This window comes from Nematostella vectensis, chromosome 1 (assembly GCF_932526225.1).
Source record: "Nematostella vectensis chromosome 1, jaNemVect1.1, whole genome shotgun sequence".
NCBI lineage: Eukaryota > Metazoa > Cnidaria > Anthozoa > Actiniaria > Edwardsiidae > Nematostella > Nematostella vectensis.
The window spans coordinates 16498526-16520290 of record NC_064034.1 but is presented as its reverse complement, the minus strand read 5'-3'; the positions used below and the strand labels follow the sequence as shown (position 1 = coordinate 16520290).

General features: G+C 38.8%; 4 protein-coding genes across 6 annotated transcripts; 3 read left to right on the top strand and 1 right to left on the bottom strand.

Annotated features, from left to right (window-relative positions):
• The first annotated feature begins 1691 nt into the window (after nt 1-1691).
• Nucleotides 1692-6404, top strand: LOC5511096 (mediator of RNA polymerase II transcription subunit 26). 2 transcript variants are annotated; one of them, XR_004295799.2, is made up of 4 exons: nt 1692-1876; nt 1965-2039; nt 4697-5983; nt 6178-6404. XR_004295799.2 is itself a non-coding variant. In XM_032380406.2 (3 exons), the coding sequence occupies exons 1-3, from the start codon at nt 1814-1816 to the stop codon at nt 5816-5818; spliced, it is 1260 nt and encodes a 419-aa protein (XP_032236297.1). In that variant the 5' UTR covers nt 1692-1813; the 3' UTR covers nt 5819-6404. The 2 variants fall into 2 exon arrangements, 1 of the variants encoding a protein (XP_032236297.1); XM_032380406.2 differs by having other exon boundaries at nt 4697-6404.
• Nucleotides 6405-7391: 987 nt separating this feature from the next.
• Nucleotides 7392-11068, top strand: LOC116617577. The gene is made up of 4 exons (XM_032380369.2): nt 7392-8374; nt 8751-8847; nt 9240-9348; nt 9513-11068. The coding sequence occupies exons 1-4, from the start codon at nt 7506-7508 to the stop codon at nt 10919-10921; spliced, it is 2484 nt and encodes an 827-aa protein (XP_032236260.2). The 5' UTR covers nt 7392-7505; the 3' UTR covers nt 10922-11068.
• A 380-nt stretch (nt 11069-11448) lies between these two features.
• LOC5511100 (centromere protein L) lies at nt 11449-12891 on the bottom strand. Its single transcript, XM_001631507.3, has one exon. It carries the CDS (start codon nt 12718-12720, stop codon nt 11581-11583), a length of 1140 nt encoding a protein of 379 aa, XP_001631557.2. The 5' UTR covers nt 12721-12891; the 3' UTR covers nt 11449-11580.
• Nucleotides 12892-12945: 54 nt separating this feature from the next.
• On the top strand, nt 12946-20639 carry LOC5511104 (protein SEC13 homolog). Of its 2 annotated transcripts, XM_001631469.3 has the most exons (12): nt 12946-13056; nt 13170-13214; nt 14034-14149; nt 14326-14407; nt 14481-14550; nt 15196-15285; nt 15885-15928; nt 16206-16262; nt 16357-16433; nt 18357-18477; nt 18858-19004; nt 19874-20639. In XM_001631469.3, the coding sequence occupies exons 1-12, from the start codon at nt 13054-13056 to the stop codon at nt 19958-19960; spliced, it is 939 nt and encodes a 312-aa protein (XP_001631519.1). In that variant the 5' UTR covers nt 12946-13053; the 3' UTR covers nt 19961-20639. The 2 variants fall into 2 exon arrangements, with proteins under 2 accessions (XP_001631519.1, XP_032236261.1); XM_032380370.2 differs by lacking the exon at nt 12946-13056 and having other exon boundaries at nt 13063-13214.
• The last annotated feature ends 1126 nt before the right edge of the window (nt 20640-21765 follow it).

Genomic DNA, 21765 nt, shown 5'->3' with positions numbered 1-21765 from the left:
TCTTTTTTACCTCGGCTAGCTTTCACCCCTTCTCTATCACTTTGCTCCGAACCGGAAGACTCAATGCGGTCATGCCCCAGCCTCATACGAAGGCAGTTTTTTTTTCTGTTGCTGCGCTCACTGGCTCACGTGGAGGAACAGCCTCCCATTTGATGTTTTATGTGATATTCTAAATATGCTTTAAATTTCCAATCAATCCTCCTTTTTTTGTAACAGTTTAACAATGATAAACTTTTTAATTGCCTAAAAGCGGATCCAGCTTACAATATTTTCATATGGAGCAGAGACAGATTAAGCTTTTCGCTAAAGGCAGGGCTTCTGGAATTACGTGGAAAAAAACTCGAAATTAAGCGGGATTCTTTGCTAAATTGCGCGGAAAATCAATCATTACGCGCTAAATAACGCGGGATTTTGCAAAACATTTTTCTTTAAAAATCAAAATTTTGCGGGATTGCTTACTGAATTACGCGCTAAATTACACGGAATATCAACTGTTACGCCCAAACTGCATTTTGTATCGAAGGAAAGCACGAAATAACTTGAAAAAGGTTTATTTTTTGGGCGAAAATATACTAGTTGAGTTTTTTATTGGATCCTAGCCACCAGCCAATTAAAAAAGGTATTTTATTATTAGTCCTAGGCCTTCGCGGTTTAGCAAAGAACGCCTAGTCATTTTATTTGTTTTCGAAATTCAGTTCGAAATATCGCACTCTTACGAAGAATATTTTTTTTACGAGAAATAGAGGTAAGAACCCTAAAAGAACATATCAGCTGTGCACTTCAATGTTTTGTCTTTCAAAATTTAGCCAAATTACGCGGACATTTGTGGATAACGCGGAGAAAGCCAAATTACACGCTTCCGCACAAGCGCGTAATTCCAAAAGCCCTGTAAAAGGGGATCTCGCTCAGTGACAAAGTAAACAGTAAGAGACTTGAGCAGATGTCCGCGCGCGGCTCTGCTACAAATGTTTGTGAATCACATCTTTTAATACACTATCCTTCTACTTTATTTAAAAAGCACAGTTATCCTTCGTTCAAGAAGGTTAACTTTGATAGATTTAAACAAATCTTAACCTTTACAAGATCCAGACAAATTTTCCAACCACCAAAAATTTGCAACCACAAGAAATGCAAACACAGCATAAATAAGAATAGATAAATCACAGCTTGGACAGCATTCATTCAGGAAGGGGAGGGGGCTCCTTAAAAGGTCACATATACTATCGGTGTCCCCTGCTCACACATATTATAAGTGTTTCCTCCTCACACATACTGTAAGTGTTTTCTGCTCACATAGTGTAAGATTTCCCTGCTCACACATATGAAGTGTTTCCTGCTCACACATACTATAATTTTTCCCTACTCACACATACTGTAAGTGTTCCCTGCTGAGCAAGAGACTCATTGTTCAAATGAAATTTGGTTGACAGACAAAGCAACCCGTTCTAAACAGTTGAACAACACGAATATTTTCAAATGTTGCGAAACATAGACTGAGATGTCTTTTATAACGTCTCTTCGTGCTAAAATCATAGAGATGAGGGACAGCAATCTGGCAAATGCACTCACTCCCGAGGTTTTTGACGTGTCCACTACCCTTTCTTGTCACCAGGCCCTTTTCAAATAAACCTTCCCACAAATCCATGCAGTCAGGGCGAGCCCGCGATACTTTGTACGCGTCAGTATAAATACCGAGGCGGTGTGACGTCAAGCAGCCCATAATATATTGAAGTAGCTAGTCCTGAGGTCGTCATGTCCTTCACTCACTCGCATGGCGTTTTCCGAGCGAGGAAAACTCTGGCCCTAGTACCCCATGCAGGACTCTCCTCAAGCCATCAAAACCAGACTAGACCGAGCAGTAGACTCTGAAGGAAATGTGGGTGTCTTTTTTGAGCCCTCGACAGCGTATTTCATGGCCTAAATACTATGGAAGTGTTTTCAATTGTTGCTTGTTCTTGTTCTAGGTTTTGGATATGGCGGCCGTGTTGGAGATTGTTACAACACTGGAGCGACTACCAATTACGAAAGAAGCTCTAGAAGTAAGCTGTTTACCCAACAGTGATGTAGAGATACCCTCTTTTCAATTCTGGGTGGTTATTTTGTGTTTATGACTCTCAAAACTCGAAAACTTAATAACGGCGAAGAGTAAGGAATCCGTTTCCAGCCTGCCCAACCATATTGTATTTCGATTTTGTATGATATAAGAACGTGTTGTAAGAGTGGAAAATTCCCCCTCTTTTTAAAACTGTGGTTCTATTTCAAACGCTCGTTATCTTTTTCTGATTAAGGGCCTTTGTGTGGAAAATTATGGCTGAATAGTTCGATAGTTTCTGGTTTATCTTATGTCGTTGCTAACCCAACTTTGGCTGCCGTCACAAAATTGAAATCCGTGTTCGGTCAACTTTCATTTACAGGTCTTATTGTTTGAAAAGGTGTTATATGAAAGTAGTCTTAGTTCTTAATTTTTCCCTTTTTAATTTGTCTTTTGACCTCGTATGGTTCTTGCTCTGTTACTTGTGTCTGTTGCTAGATTATTTATTTGTACATGTGGTAGTACACTCTTTGTGGGAAAAGAAATAACAATACTTAATTGTGTTTTCTTGTATTATCTGAATTGAGTTTTGTATAAGGTATTTTATATTTGAAAAAAAGTAATTTTGACACACTCAAGACTATTTTAAGCCTTAAATGTAGATTTCATATTTAAGAAGAGGACCACCACTTTTCCAGGTCCCAAAATAATTTCATGGTATTTGATATCTCTAATAAGCAGCCACAACACAGGCATACTTTTTTCAGTCCCAGTTGTAATTTAAAAATTCTTCCTGCTTTTCTTCTATAAAGTTGTCACAAGGAGATCCTATTTATGGATTGAAACCGTTTTTGTTATAAGAAATAATAATTATTAACATTAGAAAACTCTCAGCCACCGCCCTATTCTATTGTGTATATCTCTTGTGGTTAGTTGGCTGGGGCAACATCCCATACACAATATGCTATTTGCAATTTTTACTTCACAAAACTATTGCATATGACATGAAAGCATACATGTTTTCAAGAATTTCAGTTGTTCTTGTTTCAAGTAAATAAACACACTAGTTTATAACATCTTCAAATAAGCCCTCTCTATCCCGGCGTAATTAATTGATGTATCTGATGATCGTTAGTAATCAATAACTTTGGATAATAATTGATGGCAATTATTTGATTGTTATCGGAAATCAGTGGCAGGAAAATCTGTGACCTTTAATTGATTGTAATCGATTGGTTGCTAATTGATCGATTGGTTTCTAATTCTTCAGTGCTGTCAATACTTACATGTATACTTGTGCATATATCTTTAATTCCTGTTACAAATCATTTGGATCATGTGCGTGCTTGTTTTGCTTTTTTAGTGAAGATATCCCAGTAGACGCGACAGTGCGGAGATTTCAGTTATAAAGACACTATTAGATGTGTCATACTTGACTCTTTGTATAATTAATTTAGTTATTACATAAGAAAAAAATGTTTGCAATGGGTTTTATTCATCATAATCAGATAATATGTACAGATCGAGAAATGAAGAAATCGTATCGGTATTATATCGTATCATAGAAATTAATAAATAATAGTAAATACCCTAGTTGTCCCTCCCTTGAGCGCCTCTCTTTTTATGTGCCAGAAACGTTTCCCCTTGCTGAACTTTAAAGGGACAACATTGATATACCTTAATGACACATCACGCTTTTAGAATAGCTTAATTGGTTTTTTTGTTGGCCTTCATTTGTACATGTTTCAGCCATTGCGTCCACTGCATGTGCTCTTGGGAGTCCCCCACACTTCACGCAAATCCCGGGCTGTATCTGTTGAGCATCCTCTCTTTGAGGCAGATAATAGACATAAGCAGAGCTTACATGGTATTTGCCTCACCATGAAAGCATTTTTCCACATAGCTAAGAAAGTGCTCTTACTTTTATATCACTCAGTAGTTTTTTAACAAAATCTAACAGTGTTCACAAAGCTTGATATGCATTTCCACTGTACAGCTTACTGTTTAGATTTGGATGAAGCCTTGTGTAACAACATGTCTAAATGTCTTTGGAAGTCATGCTTTGATGAACAACTTCAAGCCAGTTTTAGTTTTTTATGAAGTGACACCTTGATTATTTGGTGTGTGAGCATTTTAATCTTGCGTGTTTGGTATGAGATTTTCTATTTTATCATTACTTTGATAAATGGAGGCAAAGATATTTTTTAAATTTTTCTTTCCTGTACTGTATATAGTGTGATAACTTTCCTTTCCTGTAAATTTTCTTTCTATTTTTTCACCTCTACTCACTACCTAAAAAGAAATTGAACTTAATGTTTGGTGCACTTACATGATTGAGTTTTATAATTTATGTCTTCTAGTAAATGTTGCAGATTGAGTTTGGGTATTTAATTTTGCCTTTTGCCCCCAATATGTTGTACATTAATGTTTAACTATTGCATTATTTGAATTGTTTTGCAATAAATATATTGTTAAATTCAACACTTTAAAATTTCTGATCACAAGTTGTGAATGCCACATGTTTTATAAAACATCCACCTTACCTCTTCAAAGAACCTTTTTCCACCACTGGGTGCATCAGTATTGTTATATTCTATATGTTCTAAACTACATAAAATTATGATATTATGAAAAGTTTAATAAGTGTTTTTTGTTTTGTTCCAGACAACAAGGATTGGAAAGACCATCAACTTATTGAGAAAAAAGACTAACAATGAGAGCCTGGCAAAAAGAGCTAAAAAGCTAGTGAAAAAATGGCAATCTTTGGTTATCAACCATATTCAGACTACAAGAAGTGTTGATTCACCATTGAATGGTAGTCGCATTTCATCTCCACAAATTAATGGAGCTATTTGTGAAACTGGGACAACTTCACTTTCTGAAAGGACAGACAAACCTAGAATATTAGAGGGGAAGAAACGTGGGCTGAAAAGGAAGAGAGATGGATATGGCTCTGATAATTCTCCTATTATATTTGCTTCTCAAGATTGCAGTCAATGTAACACCCCCGTGCCATCCATTTGCTCAGCTCCACAGCAGGCGAGTGGCCCAAATAGTGATACATCCACAGAAGACCGGCAAAGCCCTTGTGAGAATGCTGCAAAGGTTGCAAGGGTGTCACCAAATGAATTAAATAAGTCTAAATCTGAAGTTGCCTTATCTGTTGAGCCTGCAGTATGCGAAAAACTAAATAAGGAAGAAACTAATAATCATACTCATGACTCAAATGAATTTGATGCTAATGCTGGAAAGTCCACAATAGCGGTAGAACCTTTAGAGAAAAAAGAGTCTAGTCACACTGACAAAGTCCAAACCAGTAATATTGAAAGCAATTCAGGTTCTAGCAACAGTTCAGCAGATGAAAATGCTAAGAAAAGTTGTGATATGAATCATATAGAGAATACATTGACTAATTCAAAGGATGTTGAAATAGAAAACATGACTAATTCAAAGGATGTTGAAATAGAAAACAAATTATCACTCTCGGAGCCTTGCCCAGGTAACACTTGCACAGATTCAAATGTAAAAACTGCTGATCCTAAAGATTCATGTGTTGCTGATGCATGCTCTGATGTTCCTGAGAGGGAAACAAATTTACTTCAGGAAGAGGAAGACAAAGTTGATGATGAAGCTATTGAATCTAAAGAGCCAGTATTGGATTTAGACCAAGAAGCAGATGGTGTTAATGGTCGTTATAGCGATGATGGTGTGTGGTATAGTTGGGCAGATACCATGCCATCCAATGAAGGGTCACTCCAAATTTTGCCATATGTTTTGCTAGAGTAGTCAGACTAGAAAATCAACAATAAGATATCGTAATTATACAAGTAGACCAGTAAAATATTTTTCGATGAATGAATATATAAAGATCACAACATAAAACATCAACTCCATTCAAAGAACATTGCAAAATTTTATTTTTGCTTCATTTGCCATGAATACATGTTTGTGGCTCATTACAACTTAAATGATTGCTCTTTGCAGATAAGTGCTTGATTATTTGGTTTGAAAAAGTTTAGTAAAGTGGATCAATTACAAGTTGTTTGTTCTCTTATGGGAGCTACCATAGCAAAACAGAGAATTTGCTAAAAATGCAAGAGAAAACAATATAATGTGTCAGTCAACCAATTCTAAGTTGATGGTAGTGTTTATCGTTACATATTTTTACTGTGTGCCTCCCTTCTAGGATAGGCTTCCTAAATTACTGATGCCTCTTCCAGCAGTTTCTTAGAGGTCATGTTTGTGAGAGTATTTATTTTGTTTTCTATGCTGTGCACAGAGAAAATATTTCCAAGTAAGAATTGTAAGTGTAGCTCAAATGCCACAAGAAATATTGTTGGACAATAAAAAGTCATTCAAACGTTTATAAAAACTGTCAGTTCAAGTTCTATTGAAGTGTGATTTTTTTTAAATGCCCTAACCATTTTCTTTCAATATCCTGGACAGGGAATGGTTTTCAGGGAAGATCTCTACTGCATTTTGAAAAAAAGATTAGTGTGTAGTTAAGTCCTTTTTATATTCCACATTAAACAAGAACTCCAAGTGACTTTTCCTTTGGCTGTTTGAGTTAAAATGTTTAGAATGGCCTGCCTGTTATCAGCAGGTGAGTACATGGGGGAGGGGGGGGGGTTTGCATGCACCCCCCTTGGCTGGCAAAAAGTGTATCATTTCTTATTGAAGGATTGTCAAATGCTATCTCCCATATGATTCCTATGACTGCACAGCCCCCCTCAGTCAATCCAAGGAACATGCCTGATCAGGTTATCACACCCACTATCCTGGAATGGACCATTTTCCAGAAAATTCAAGGAAGGACTCCGATAAAAACAACCTGGGGTGATAGTCAGCAAAATCGATTTTAAAGCCTAAAGTAGGGCACCTTGGGTGTGGTCAACAGAGATTCTCACCCCTGAGGATAGCAAATTGGCTGGGTCGAAGGAATTTTTAACCCTAAGAGATGGCAAAATCGAAAGAAAAGCAATTGGTCGGATTTTATACCCTGAGAGATAAGAGAATCGGAAAAGAACGTCTTAGGAATAGCAGTAAGTCGGATTTTATACCCTTAGAGATGGGAAAATGGGAAAAAAGTCCTTCAAGGGATGGCAGTTGGTCGAAATTCTATACCCTAAAAGATGTGACGATCACCCCCGTCTACTTTTCTGGAGAATCCCTGCCCCCTCCACTGTGAAATGAGCTTTTCGCCCTATTTCCAAGTTAAAGGTAAACACCTGGCTACTGCACATATGTACTACGGTTTTATTCAGAAAAAAAACACGGCTGAGAAGAAACACCGATCTGCCCAAGCCTCGCTGCTTCGCGCTCAAATTTTAGTGAAGATTCGACAGCGAGCGACCCTACGACTAATTTCTTGGGCTCCCTGTGGACAAATGGTGGTCCGTGTTCAAATTTTGATGCGAGTTGACCGTTATGATCATTCAAGCGTGTTTCTGTGCATCGATGTTACACCAACAACATGTCATTAGAGTATTTCCCAAACGGTATAGAAAACTTGAAAAATACAAGCAAAAAGCTTCTTGATAAATGCGAATATGCTATGTTCAAAAGCGCTTTAAAAGACTTCGGCCAAGATGGATGCGTTTCGAAGATGTGTTCGAAACTCTCGTGTATTGCTTGGTCTTCTAGAAAGATCGAAATCTTGTCAGAAATGAGGAAAGAATTACCAAAGAGTCGCCAAGCAGAGTTCAGTACGATGTGTAAATTTGTTTTACACCAGCAACAGAAGACTTGCAAACGTCCCACAGGAAATGGGATGTCGAAAGAGAATACTCAACCAAGTCCCTGTAAGAGACGAAAGAAAACGTCCGGCATCCTCGGAATTGGTGGGGTTAAAGGGAAAAGATTTTCTCAAGTGAGGAAATTGTTTGAAAGAGACGGGAATCCGAGAAAACATCAAATAACGTCAGGAACAAACAGTGAAGATATGGTTGAACCTACTTTTGGCCAACTGGGAAATGTCCGAGTTGTGATATTGGAGAGAAAATCTAGGCGTACTGGGTTTGGGTTTAAGATCCAAGGAGAATTACTCAAAGAGATGGAAATCGTTGTATCGCAGGTTGATGAATGGTCTATAGCGGAGCGGGCCGGGCTGCAGAAGGGTGATCGTATCCTAAGGTTGAATGACGTGTGCTGTGAACGTGCTATAAAGCTTGATGTTGTCAACTTGGTGAAGTCTGCGAATGTTGTGAAGCTATGGCTCATCAGTGCCCTGTCAAATCCCCCCACAGATGTCGGACCAGCTGTTGCATGTAGACATGCCCCAGGATGCAAGCAAGTTGTTGTACATACTGATAGTGATGGGTGGTTGGGTTGTAGTATCAGAGGGTAAGTCTCAAAGATATCACATTTACAAAATATTATGCAATTATTCCATCCTCAGGTACCCAGGATGTCACAGTCAGCATAATGAAGCGCAACGAGAGAAGAATCTCTCTCGTCCCCTCCCCCTCCGCTGTTCTTGTTCCGCCTCATTCTTGCACCTTTGACTTAGCCCCCCTTGGTTTTGAAGATACAATTCTTCAAGAATTGTTGTTGTGACAAAACCACAATTTGCGGTACTGTACAAATACTGACTACTACTAACATGCCAAAAGCCTGTAAAAACACAGAGAGAGTACACATTATCTGACCAAAACTGGAAGTAGTTGTTTTGTAGTTGTCAGTTACTTGCGTCACATTTACCTATCGTCTATTGTTCCAGAGGAGTCGACTATGGGTGTGACCCCCATGTCATCGTAGTGGAAGATGGCTCACCTGCAGAAAGAGCAGGTGTAAGGAAAGGAGATTTTATCCTTCAGGTACAGTACCAATCAAACATGACATAAACAGACATAAACCAGACTAGTAGGAATCTTCAATCTTATTTTTTGTAATTAAATTATATGAAATGTCTTTGCTAAATGCATATCAACCACATGATCCCATTATCTGAATAGATTTCATCCGTGAATCCAGGGTAAATAAAATATGGGTGGATTAACTAGAAAATGGACACACAATGGGGGTGGTTAGCCATCAGATCCTACCCCCCCCCCCCACCCACACTCCCTTCTCAGCCGCATCAGCCCTTATATTTTTTGTATATTAGATTTTGTATAAGTAGATCTTGCTTGCAGATTTTGCAGGGCTGGGTAAGGAATGAGATCGGGGTAAATATATTTGATATAATATAAACATATTTTTTCTAAAGGTAAATGGAAATGCTGTCAAGGGATTGCCTCATTTTCAAATTGTTCGGCTGATTATTACTGCTGCTTCTCCCATAAAGCTCACACTAAAGCCGGGCTCTGAAAGATCTTGTGAGTAAACACCCTCTTCATAAGTTATTTGTGCTAACAATGCTGACTTATTATAAAGGACAACATTTGGTCCAAAAAAATGTTTTGGTTATGGAGGTTTTGAATTACCAAATTAAGCTGTAATACCTGTATGTACATTGAATTTATTATATTATTTTCCACAGCTCAGAGAAGGTTGCAAAGTGAAGCTCTCCCCAGCACGCCAGTTAGAAATCAACAAAGGCAGGGGCCATATGCACGATGCCCGCCATTATCAAGCACTCCTGTACAGCTCCCTGGATACTGGGACACATGCATCCAGCCTATAGCTGCCCAGGCCCAACAGTCGCCATCAATAATTCCATTGCATACTATGACTTTAGCAAGTTCCCCACCACCTCCATACACTGCTGAGCCATTAACGGAACATAGAGTGCTAGAAAGGGGGGCGGAGCTCAGGAGTACTGCCTGTTCCGGAGAACATATTGGGGTACTAGCAAGGAGTATGCCATTAGAAGTTGATGAGAATATGGAAAACAGAGCTGAAAGTTTGGTGATGCAAGCCAAAACCTTAGCTTTAAGGAGTCAATCAAGCAATGATTTTACGCACTTAAATTCAACACATCTAGGAGAACCTTACACAAGTTATAATGCATTAGGTAATGATAGCCATTTAGGAGACATTAATATAAGAAGGGCTCTTAGTTTTAACGATATAATTGATGACCCAGTTGAAGGTAGTGTGAATACTGAACTGCCAACTCAATCACAGCCAAGGGCTGGTTCAATTTTAGATGAGATTAAGAATTTCAACAGACAGGAAAACAGAGCTGAAAGTTTGGTGATGCAAGACAAAACCTTAGCTTCAAGGAGTCAATCAAGCAATTATTTGATGCACTTAAATTCAACCCATCTAGGAGAACCTTACACAAGTTATAATGCATTAGGTAATGATAGCCATTTAGGAGACATTAATATAAGAAAGGCTCTTAGTTTTAACGATATAATTGATGACCCAGTCGAAGGTAGTGTGAATACTGAACTGCCAACTCAATCACAGCCAAGGGCTGGTTCAATTTTAGATGAGATTAAGAATTTCAACAGACAGGAAAACAGAGCTGAAAGTTTGGTGATGCAAGACAAAACCTTAGCTTCAAGGAGTCAATCAAGCAATTATTTGATGCACTTAAATTCAACACATCTAGGAGAACCTTACACAAGTTATAATGCATTAGGTAATGATAGCCATTTAGGAGACATTAATATAAGAAGGGCTCTTAGTTTTAACGATATAATTGATGACCCAGTCGAAGGTAGTGTGAATACTGAACTGCCAACTCAATCACAGCCAAGGGCTGGTTCAATTTTAGATGAGATTAAGAATTTCAACAGACAGGTACTTAAACAGGTCGAAAACAAGTATGAGTCGCCAGATGATTGTGGTAATAGCTGTGACCCTGGAGCAATGGCTGATAAAGGAGATTTGATGGCAGTCATTGGAGAGGCTATGGCAAAGAGGGCTAGAGCCATGCATGACGCACTTGAAAGTGAACTGGATATTTCTTCTGACACAGAGTGGGATTTTTTATTATAGATTTTTGTTGGTTTGTGGATTTAAATTAATGCCCGTGTAACTAGACAAAATAGAAGTAACTAGATTTAACCACTGTAGTTTGTAAGGTTGTAAATTTAATTGTGTAGGAGCAATTTATTGTGAAATAAATTGAAAGAACAGTAAAAACTTGTGTGTAAGAACCTAGTCTTTTTCAAGTTTGGCAAAACAGGTTGTTATATTTCAGGGTACTCATTAAGGCTATTAAATTCTTATTAGGTTCTTAATTTGTTTTCCATGTTGCTTCATCAGCAGTAGAAGTCATTTGCAAGATATCCTACTGTATGTAGGTTGTAATGTTTAGCAAATTTATATTTCAAAGCCCCTTAATTTGTTTCATTTTTAATGGAGTAACCCATCATATAAGAACCTTTTGAATTTTTTTGGCTTAGTAGGTTTTTATATTTTGGGTTAATAAAATCCAAAATTTCTGCCTTATAGGTTCTCAAATCACTAGGTTTTTACTGCATTGTAAAATTCAAATGGGTCAAACTACAATACACGATTGCTTCACTTTCATATAAATTGTTTTAATGAGATATATTATACACCTGGTGAACAATATTTTTATTGTTATACCAAGAATATTGTGACACTATACAGACTAGGTTCCACTGAATAAAAAACAATAAAATATTAATCTACAATCTTGCTAAGATTTCCCGCTCAGCTGCTGCCTGTGTAATTTGTTGTAAAACATGTCGAACATACCCTGCATGCAAAATTTTCAGTCTACCTTCACCTCCAATAAAAACAAGTGAATTAGCAATACGTGAGAGCGACATTGAGCCCAAACTGATTTTAAAATGGTGATAAAAATGGCTCTCTAGAGAATGCATGAAAAAGACAGATTCCTCCTCATTAAAAATGTCAGAGTCACTTGGATGCATGCATTCCCAAAGTTCCCTGGCATCGCTAGCATTGACGGACAAGGTAATTTGCCTTAACCCTCGGATCCCTGTTGGCACTTTGTAGCAAAGTTCTAAAAGGTGTTCAGACTCTTTGGGAACGGTACCGGCCCAGAGAGATGAGTACCAAGAAAGTTCTGAAGGGGAAAATACCATCGGGGTTATTCTGCAGTCAAACTGCCTCTCTAACCAAGATAGCACATATCTTGTTAACGCAACGGTTCCTTTGGCGAGGCAAACTGGTAAAGACACAAAATGCGTTTTGAATGCATCATCTGACATGTTCTCGTCGATGTCTCTCCCAATCGAACATAGCACGATTGTTGATAGAGACAGGCGTTTCTCAATCTTTGAGTTCGAAGTGTTATCCACCAACTCAATTTGAAGACCTCTTGGGTCTGTGTTGTATAAAACCAAGTCCTTTAAAACGGAGAACCGGGCAACAAGTTTCCCCGAAAAGTGTTCCTCTACAAATTTACTTTCTTTGGTCGTTTCGGCTTGTAAGGAAGAAGAAAGCAATTTGCCGTATTGTTTCAGGTTTTTGTAGCAAAGCTTGTGGAAAGGCGAACAGCAATGGACCCTCCATGTTTTCCTGACTATTGAGGTGATTTCGTTTGTGATTTCACAGACTTCCCCATTCCTTAGAGGTGTTTTCAGCTGGTCCGATAGATGGTTGTTTACAAATGTTGAAGCGTTCGGTGTAAATACTTCAACATTTTCACGGGCACAGTGCTTGGGTAATATCGTTGAACGTCCAGTTCTTGGCGTCTTTGTATAAGGACTGTATCTTGTAACAGATAATGGAGTCTTGAGTAGAGAAAGTCGTTTTCTTCGAGCAGTGGAGAACACTTCTTCCTCGCTTTTTCCGGCCATTTTGAATCTACCGCTGAAAGCAACGGTTTTCGAATTAACGGACGATTATTGACTGAAATGTTACAGCTCAATATATTTTCGGTAATTACAAAGTCATATACTTTTTTCGCATAGCTTTCATTTTACTAGCTAGAATGAAGCTAAAACCAAATACTTTAAGGCATCATAAATCAAGCAATTTCATTTTAGGAAGCCTTTACAGACTTTCTTGAGCTCTTTCTAGTGATCGGAAACTTGTCGGGAAATGTTCCGTCGGGTCAGCCAGGCGTGGCCGCTAAGTACCGGTACCGATGTCGAGGCTAGTGCCACGTTTGGATTTTCGACTGGGCGAAAATGGTGAGAGCCTATTTGTTGTCAATTCTCTTTGCATTTTTAAGTCCTTTCAGGCGATCGATTCTTCTGCCCGGTACAGGAATTAACCAGTAATTCATTTCTACTTTATTATGAAGGTGACCATTTTGAATACAGTGGATACCTCACATGAGGACATGGTGGTGAGTTGTATGACCCTCAATTCCTAAGGTTACCCTGAAGTGAAGCCGTGTAACACTGGTTGAAACTTAGATAGAATGAGTGAATTATGATTGTTAGTTGCTTATCACGATCTGTTATTGTCTCCTTAATTTTTAAGTGTGTCATGTGCTTTTTCTTGTGAGTAAATAGCAAAATGAGTGTGGTAGACTTCTATGGGTTAGTGTTCAGTTGCCATAGCTGTCCAGGGTAATGCTGACTTTCTTATTGTTTTTTTTTTCGGTGCTTGTCACACTGCTGTGACTCAGACACGTATGAATACTTGCATAAAGTGTGATTTATACCTATAGTTTATATTATTATATTAATCATTTGTTAATGTTTGTTTGGAATATGACACTACTTGTAAGGTTTTTGCTTGAAGATTGTCAGGAAGTGACTGCTATTTTAGTGGAATGAATATAATCTGCCCTTAAATTTCTCTTGCAATTGAATACCTTTTTCTTTGTGAAGACCAAGCAATTTTCCTCTGTACTCCCAATAGTGGATTTGTTATTGCCAGAGATTATTGCCAAGATTACAATCAACCCCCTTCTTACAGACGCACCGTCATTAGGGATAACTCATTAACAGACGTAAATACAATCCCAAATGTGTTGATATGCAAAGAATAACTAACTCTTTTCAAGTGTGCATAATTTGCTGGCAGTTCGCATGTTAGGACAACTATGTTTCATATAAAATTTCTGCCCTGAAAAAAAGGTTTTGGTTGTGGTTGATCCAGTTGTCTTATTGTTTGTGTATTTATACCTAATATTGATGCCTAGTATATTGTGTTTAAGCATGATGCCCAGATGGACTACTATGGTAAAAAGCTAGCCACTTGTTCATCAGACAAGACAATAAGGATATTTGAAACAACTGGACAACAACAAACACTGGTTGCTACTTTACGAGGGTAGGTTTACAATGTAAACTCTTGTTATGCACTATGGATCTGCCCAGCTACCATAATCATTTATTTGTTGTCATCTACTGAACATGCATTGTGATGGCATGATTAGGGGATATATATCAGCATTACTATACCTGGTGTTTCTCTCATGGTTATTTCCTGCACGTGTTTTTTTCCAGGCATGACGGTCCCGTCTGGCAGGTCAGCTGGTCCCATCCCATGTTTGGAAATCTACTGGCATCCTGTTCTTATGATAGAAAGGTAAAATATGCACCCTTTTGTCCAATACATAGTACACCTTTCAGTTTTTTAAAGATGTAACATTGCTTTCCAGGTTATAATATGGAAAGAGTCTAGCAGTGGATGGGTGAAGCTACAAGAGTTTTGTAACCATGATTCTTCAGGTAAAGGTTTAAAAGAGAAATGAAGCTGCAGTTGTTTGAAGGCTCAACAGATGTTGAATTTGCTCTGTGGATAGGACAGTGTTAAACAAAGGGGGAAACCATGATTTTTTATGAATGCTGTAAAATGTGCATGTTTTTGCCATAGATATAGCTTGACGTGGCTTTCTTTTTCTTGGATTGGTTTTAGCAACAGCCTAATATATGACAAAATCACTTTTTTTATTGTCTTTATAAAACATCAACATCATTATGAAGAGGACCACCTGTTCCAGAAGTCAAATCTTAACATGTTGATATAGCTTGTATATACTGTAATTGCTCAAATATGCTCCTCCCCTATTGTATATAAGCGGCTTTGCTGAATGTGTTACACTGTATGTTTAAGACTCGCTAGCTCATCACCTGACAAACTTTCTATGTTGTTCAGGTTTCAGAAGTGAGTGAGAATAATTGCTGGTTCTGTTCACATGCTGGGCCTCTCAGTGGCCTGGCGTGCTGTAACAATCAGCTACATCATTGTGTATGCATGGCGAATCTTAGATCAAATTTACAGGAATCTCTTTTACATGAATAAAGGAAATTTTAGGTTATTGTGGGGTTGGTGACCATACCATAAGCATTTTTCAATGTTTTCTTCAATTGCAGTGAACTCAATTTGTTGGGCTCCCCATGAATATGGCCTGATGCTGGCTTGTGGGGCATCTGATGGGTCTGTCTCTATTATCTCCAGTCCAGGTAATTAGATAATGTGATACTGTTTAAGAACCTCTTATTTGATGGGTAAACTTCACTGATTCAAATTTAAGTTGTGAGTTTGAAGCACCACTTGATAAGCCTTTGAGATCATTTCATGTTTTGCTTAGACATGCTCACAGTACTCACTGAACCTCAACCTGACAGTGGTAATGATCTGGTTAAACATTCCATTTTGATGATGGGCAATAAGAATTAATCTTAATTTCACAATATTTTATTCAGTCTCTCGAGACATTGTTCCATTACTGTTTATCAAGATCTCACTGAATATACATGATTCAAAGGCACCCAGCCTCATCAAATATATATCGTTTTAGCACTACTGTACTTTGTTGAAGGACTCCTATACTTAAATTTGTCCTTAAATTAAAAAAAAAATTAATAACTTCCTTTCTTTAAGCTTTCATTTGTGTTGAATTAGGGATTGTTCATTAAATACACCGAGGGGGAGAGGGAAGATATTGAGGGGGGCTCCAAAAATTTTTAATCACCAAAAGGAAGGGGCTCCAAATAACCTTCCTTTCCCCCTCGTTGTAATTAATGCACACTCCCTCAGTTGTATATAATTTGTTTGTCAGGCGATGGAACTTGGGAGACAAAGAAGATAAGCAATGCTCATACGGTAAGTGTGATCGATGTTGATGCATTTTGTCTAGGTACAGGCCTCTTGAGCTAAAAAATGTATCACTCACTAAAGCTCAATGCCTGACAAACTTTCTCTGTTCAGGTTTTCACAAGTGAGTGAGAGTAATTGCTGATTCTGTTCATATGCTGGGCCTCTAAGTGACCTGGCATGCTGTAACAATCAGCTACATCTTTGTAATTCTAAAACAAAAAAACACCTGTTGCATATGGGATTTTCTAGACTTATTAAATGATTAGATTGTTTCTGTGATTAGATTGGCTGTAATGCTGTCAGTTGGGCTCCTGCAGTCACACCAGGATCAATATTAGAGGTATCACAATTCTTGCAACTTAGTATATAGACTCTGTCATGCAATTTCCTCTGTTGATTCTGTCCATGCTCACTTCAATGGTAACTCTCTACAGCACCCTGCATCGAAATCTTCAAATCTAGAGAAGAGATTTGTCACTGGGGGATGTGATAACCTTGTTAAAATTTGGAGGTAGGTAAATGGAGAACTTAAAAAGAACTGGACATTGAAAATACCTAGGTAAAAGTACTTCATACATTAAACATGGCTTGTATCATGTGTCAGAAAGGATTAATAGTATGATGAATCAATTTGCGAAGATGTTTTAAATTAAATATGGTTTTAATCTATGTACAGGAAGGGATGAATAGTATTATTATGGCTCCATGTGATTGATAGCATAACCTACCCATTTGCATACATATAGGGTCTTCCCGTGTGTTTGGAGGAATTGATAGCACAACTAACCCATGTACATACATATACTTTCTTCCTATGTGTTTGGAGGAATTGATAACATTATTAATTAATGTAAATACAGATGGGATTGGTGTTTTCTGTCCATGTCAATAGGGCATGTTCTGGAAAGGATTGACGCTATCTTTCAATGTTCAGGGAGGGATTGATGTTATATTTCCTTGTCCAGGGAGGGATTGATGGTATCTGTCCATGTTCAAAGAGGGATTAATGGTATCTTTCAATGTTCAGTGGAGGGATTGATGGTATCTTTCCATGTTCAGGGAGGGATTAATGGTATCTTTCAATGTTCAGTGGAGGGATTGATGGTATCTTTCCATGTTCAGGGAGGGATTGATGGTATCTTTCAATGTTCAGGGAGGGATTAATGGTATCTTTTAATGTTCAGTGGAGGGATTGATGGTATCTTTCCATGTTCAGGAAGGGATTGATGGTATCTTTCCATGTTCAGGGAGGGATTGATGGTATCTTTCCATGTTCAGGGAGGGATTGATGGTATCTTTCCATGTTCAGGGGGGGATTGATGGTATCTTTCCATGTTCAGGGAGGGATTAATGGTATCTTTCAATGTTCAGTGGAGGGATTGATGGTATCTTTCCATGTTCAGGGAGGGATTGATGGTATCTTTCAATGTTCAGGGAGGGATTAATGGTATCTTTCAATGTTCAGTGGAGGGATTGATGGTATCTTTCCATGTTCAGGGAGGGATTAATGGTATCTTTCAATGTTCAGTGGAGGGATTGATGGTATCTTTCCATGTTCAGGGAGGGATTGATGGTATCTTTCCATGTTCAGGGAGGGATTGATGGTATCTTTCCATGTTCAGGGAGGGATTGATGGTATCTTTCATTGTTCAGGGAGGGATTAATGGTATCTTTCCATGTTCAGGGAGGGATTAATGGTATCTTTCAATGTTCAGTGGAGGGATTCATGGTATCTTTCCATGTTCAGGGGGGGGATTGATGGTATCTTTCAATGTTCAGGGAGGGATTAATGGTATCTTTCAATGTTCAGTGGAGGGATTGATGGTATCTTTCCATGTTCAGGGAGGGATTAATGGTATCTTTCAATGTTCAGTGGAGGGATTGATGGTATCTTTCCATGTTCAGGGGGGGATTGATGGTATCTTTCCATGTTCAGGGAGGGATTGATGTTATCTTTCCATGTTCAGGGAGGGATTGATGGTATCTTTCAATGTTCAGGGAGGGATTAATGGTATCTTTCCATGTTCAGGGAGGGATTGATGGTATCTTTCAATGTTCAGGGAGGGATTAATGGTATCTTTCAATGTTCAGTGGAGGGATTGATGGTATCTTTCCATGTTCAGGGAGGGATTAATGGTATCTTTCAATGTTCAGTGGAGGGATTGATGGTATCTTTCCATGTTCAGGGAGGGATTGATGGTATCTTTCCATGTTCAGGGAGGGATTGATGGTATCTTTCCATGTTCAGGAAGGGATTGATGGTATCTTTCAATGTTCAGGGAGGGATTAATGGTATCTTTCCATGTTCAGGGAGGGATTGATGCTATCTTTCCATGTTCAGGGAGGGATTGATGCTATCTTTCCATGTTCAGGGGGGGATTGATGGTATCTTTCCATGTTCAGGGGGGGGGATTGACACTCTTTCTATGTTCAGAGAGACTGGAGGCCAGTGGGTGGAAGAACAGAAGCTTGAGGCTCATAGTGACTGGGTGCGGGATGTCGCTTGGGCACCCAATGTAGGGCTGCCGACATCAACAATAGCAAGCTGCTCACAGGTATGTAGTTTATTTCATGGACATTTGAGACATTGCTTAGCGTATTTACAAGGTATTCTGTAGTAGGTAAAATATGAGCGGCTGATCTGTACGGGCAATTACAACAGCTAGCCTAAAGCATGGTAATTAGCTGAGCTGTATCAAAAGTTAATGCTACTGTTTAATAATTCTTTAAATCCAGCCGTTCCCTGCTATCTATTCAAACTCCCCCTGTTCTTTAGCACAGTAGATTTGTATCTGGGTTTACAGTGGTGTACAAGTAATCTGAATACTGTGCTGGGATTGGTTTGCACCCTCATGAATAAATATTGAATTAACAATGAAAAAAACCCTGGAAATTTGCACTGTAGGACTGGCTAAAATGCTTGTTTATTCAACAGGACTGTCGGGTGATTATATGGAGTAGGAATGAGGAGGAAGGAGAAGGCTGGTCATCCAAAGTGCTAAAGAAATTTAATGATGTTGTATGGCATGTTAGCTGGTCTGTAACCGGAAACATTCTCGCTGTCTCTGGAGGAGATAACAAGGTTAGTGTGCATTAGTGAAGGTAGACATCAGCCTAGGTCTTCCCCCGTCCCATATGTAAACCTATTCAGACCGGGGGGTGGGCCCCCTCCCCTGATGTGTTGCTTCAGGTTACCATGGCAACCAGTCTTATAGATCTAGGTTATATATATATATATTTTGCTTTTATAGCCTTTTTGCTTTTCAAATCCTGTAGTGTGCCAATTACAATGTATCTGGAAAACTCTATACGATTTCAACCTGATATCTGATAGGAAGATTTGAAAGAATGGATAAAATTCACAGTTATGACGTCATAATTTATTCTGAGCACAAAATAGGGTGTGGTGATCAATGAGTATAAGGTGCATTGTCATAACACAATTGTTTCTAGAGATATGGAAGGGGGCCCTTTAGAGCCCCCCAATCAAAGATAAAAAAGGCCCGGTCTGAAAAGGGTTAAGTAAATCAGTCATTTTCTCTGCCCATGAAAGCTTTTTATAAGATCACAGTAGTGAATGAATGGGTTTTAGTCTGGTTTCCAAAAAGTCGTCTATCTGGTGAAAGGTGACACTCTGAACCCCCAAAATATTATATAGAGGTGTCCGCAATGGGGAATGTTTTAAAGAGTTAGTACAAAATTAAATAGGGACTTTGGTGTGTTCGTATATATGGAAGGTGACCGTATGAAATTCCTCTTTAAGGAAGTTTCACTGTACACATCAATGTGAACTAGGCTTTTGAGTCGCCCATTTATAGAGTATATAAATTGAGGTGCGTTGCATTGAGAAGGAAATTACTTAGCGCGTCCTATCGTACTTACATGCGCAAAGCGTTAATATAGGGTTAATATTGTTCCAATGTACGTGTTTGATGGCCATGTCGTTCTCAGGTTAGCTTATGGAAAGAGTCACTCGAGGGCCAGTGGGTGTGTGTCAGCGACGTGGACAAGGGTCATGGCCAGGACCCCATAGAGTAGATGAGCACTTTATTAAAATTCCTCCATATACAATATCATATCGCCGAGTGGATGATACAAGGGAACGTTTGAGCGGCGCAGAGGCAGATTTTAGGGGCTGGTGATCCAAAAGCAGACATTACAGGACACTCATCTCTTTATTGACGAATGTGCTGAGTATCACACAAGTGGATCCGCCTTTATAAACGGCCGTGGGACGGGCACAAGATTGCTCGTATGAATTAAAGGACTTCTCCCTTCGCATTTGGCTGTAGACTTTAACTTACTTCTTAGGTTACGCTATTGCTATCAGTCAGACATTGATTCAAGCAACATAACACGAGTGTGCGCTAGGAACATATCGGCATAATGACAGAAGGCAACGCACACTTGTTGTGTCGATGTGTCGCTGGTGGCTTAGCGTTCTTTCATGTTTAAAGTGTTCTTTCCACATTGCATTATACCTAGACTATTTCATGTACAACACAATAAATCAATCTTGCGTGAGGGCGGTTCGCGATACAGCCTTGGGGCGGAATGCATCTTTCTCTTGCTCAAGCCGTAAGACTTCACGCGGGCAAGTTCGTGCGGGAGTGACAAAAGTCAACTGTGTTTTGCGTGATCTAGGAAATACACAGAATTCTGAACCTAATGTATTATAGATAAGAAGTTTACATAATAATAAAAGAAATGATACATATCTTGACTTTTTTGTTTCAAGCGATAATTTTGGCATCCGCATTCACTGAAAAGAGGCTACTTACATAAGACCTCCCGGAATCCAAATTTCTTTTGTAGAAGGTATTGACAGCTGTAAAAGTTTAAAATTCCTCTTCGCTTTTTCTACATAACTAGACCCTGCGCGCAGGGTTGACAGGGATACCTAAGATCTGCAACTTGTTTGTGTGACATGTATGACAAAGATTTTACTGCCTACTTTAGATATAATAAAAAATATATATAAACTATCAGTTCTGAATAAGAGATAACAGATTACTTACCTTGCTTTGAAAACTGATAGTTCTGAATTTTAGACCACGAAAAATTATAAAATCCGTATCGCATGCGCCGGTGACAGCCTCGTTGTTTGCTTCGCTCCGTGTTCAGCCGAGCGTACCTAATTGTCCAACGGCGCAGGTCAAGGATTCAAATCGCTGCTTACTCGTTTTAAATAATGGCTAGCGGCCAGGGGAAATGATTTAGCCCGGATGTTTTGCCAGATATCGAATGTAAGTGCACCCTGGCATAGGTCTGCGAGATAAAAATATTTTGTTTGTTGTATTTTCCTCGCGAATTTCGACGGTATTCGAGTGCTACGAAAATGGCGCCTCCAACCTTGTTTCTTTCCTTAGTAGGGGGAGAGAAGTCATATATTCCGTTACGAAAACCCCCCAAAATCGTATATTACACACAAATATGACAACAACAAGACATGTTCTAAGTTGTAAGGCAATTTTATTGGCAATGTTTCACAAAAAATCGCGACTTCAATCCACTCGTTTTACCCCTTAGAATAACAGCCGATTCCAAGCTACGAACTAGCTTCGAAACCATTGCCTGGGCTACCTGTGCTTGAGCCGCGTGTCTCGCACTCGGGCCGCAAATGTAAATACGAGTAAATACAGCGAAATCAATCCAAGCTGAGATGATTTGGCAGAAATTGAGGCTATGGTTAAATATGCAGTGATTAAATCGCGAATCGGGCCTTCAACTGCACAAATAACATGGATCTGAGAGCTGGAATCTCAAATTCAAGATGGCGGCCATGACACAGTTTTAAATTATGCAAAAGGTTTTGGTAACTAAGCGTTGCGATGACATAGGAC

Coding starts and splice junctions, on each gene's coding strand:
- LOC5511096 (XM_032380406.2), top strand. CDS start 1,814: ATGCAGGACTCTCCTCAAGCCATCAAAACCAGACTAGACCGAGCAGTA. Junction 1,877..1,964: donor CAGTAGACTCTGAAGGAAAT/GTGGGTGTCTTT, acceptor TTCTTGTTCTAG/GTTTTGGATATGGCGGCCGT. Junction 2,040..4,696: donor TTACGAAAGAAGCTCTAGAA/GTAAGCTGTTTA, acceptor GTTTTGTTCCAG/ACAACAAGGATTGGAAAGAC.
- LOC116617577 (XM_032380369.2), top strand. CDS start 7,506: ATGTCATTAGAGTATTTCCCAAACGGTATAGAAAACTTGAAAAATACA. Junction 8,375..8,750: donor TTGGGTTGTAGTATCAGAGG/GTAAGTCTCAAA, acceptor CTATTGTTCCAG/AGGAGTCGACTATGGGTGTG. Junction 8,848..9,239: donor AAGGAGATTTTATCCTTCAG/GTACAGTACCAA, acceptor TTTTTTCTAAAG/GTAAATGGAAATGCTGTCAA.
- LOC5511100 (XM_001631507.3), bottom strand. CDS start 12,720: ATGGCCGGAAAAAGCGAGGAAGAAGTGTTCTCCACTGCTCGAAGAAAA.
- LOC5511104 (XM_032380370.2), top strand. CDS start 13,164: ATGAAGGTGACCATTTTGAATACAGTGGATACCTCACATGAGGACATG. Junction 14,150..14,325: donor CTGGTTGCTACTTTACGAGG/GTAGGTTTACAA, acceptor GTTTTTTTCCAG/GCATGACGGTCCCGTCTGGC. Junction 14,408..14,480: donor CCTGTTCTTATGATAGAAAG/GTAAAATATGCA, acceptor ATTGCTTTCCAG/GTTATAATATGGAAAGAGTC.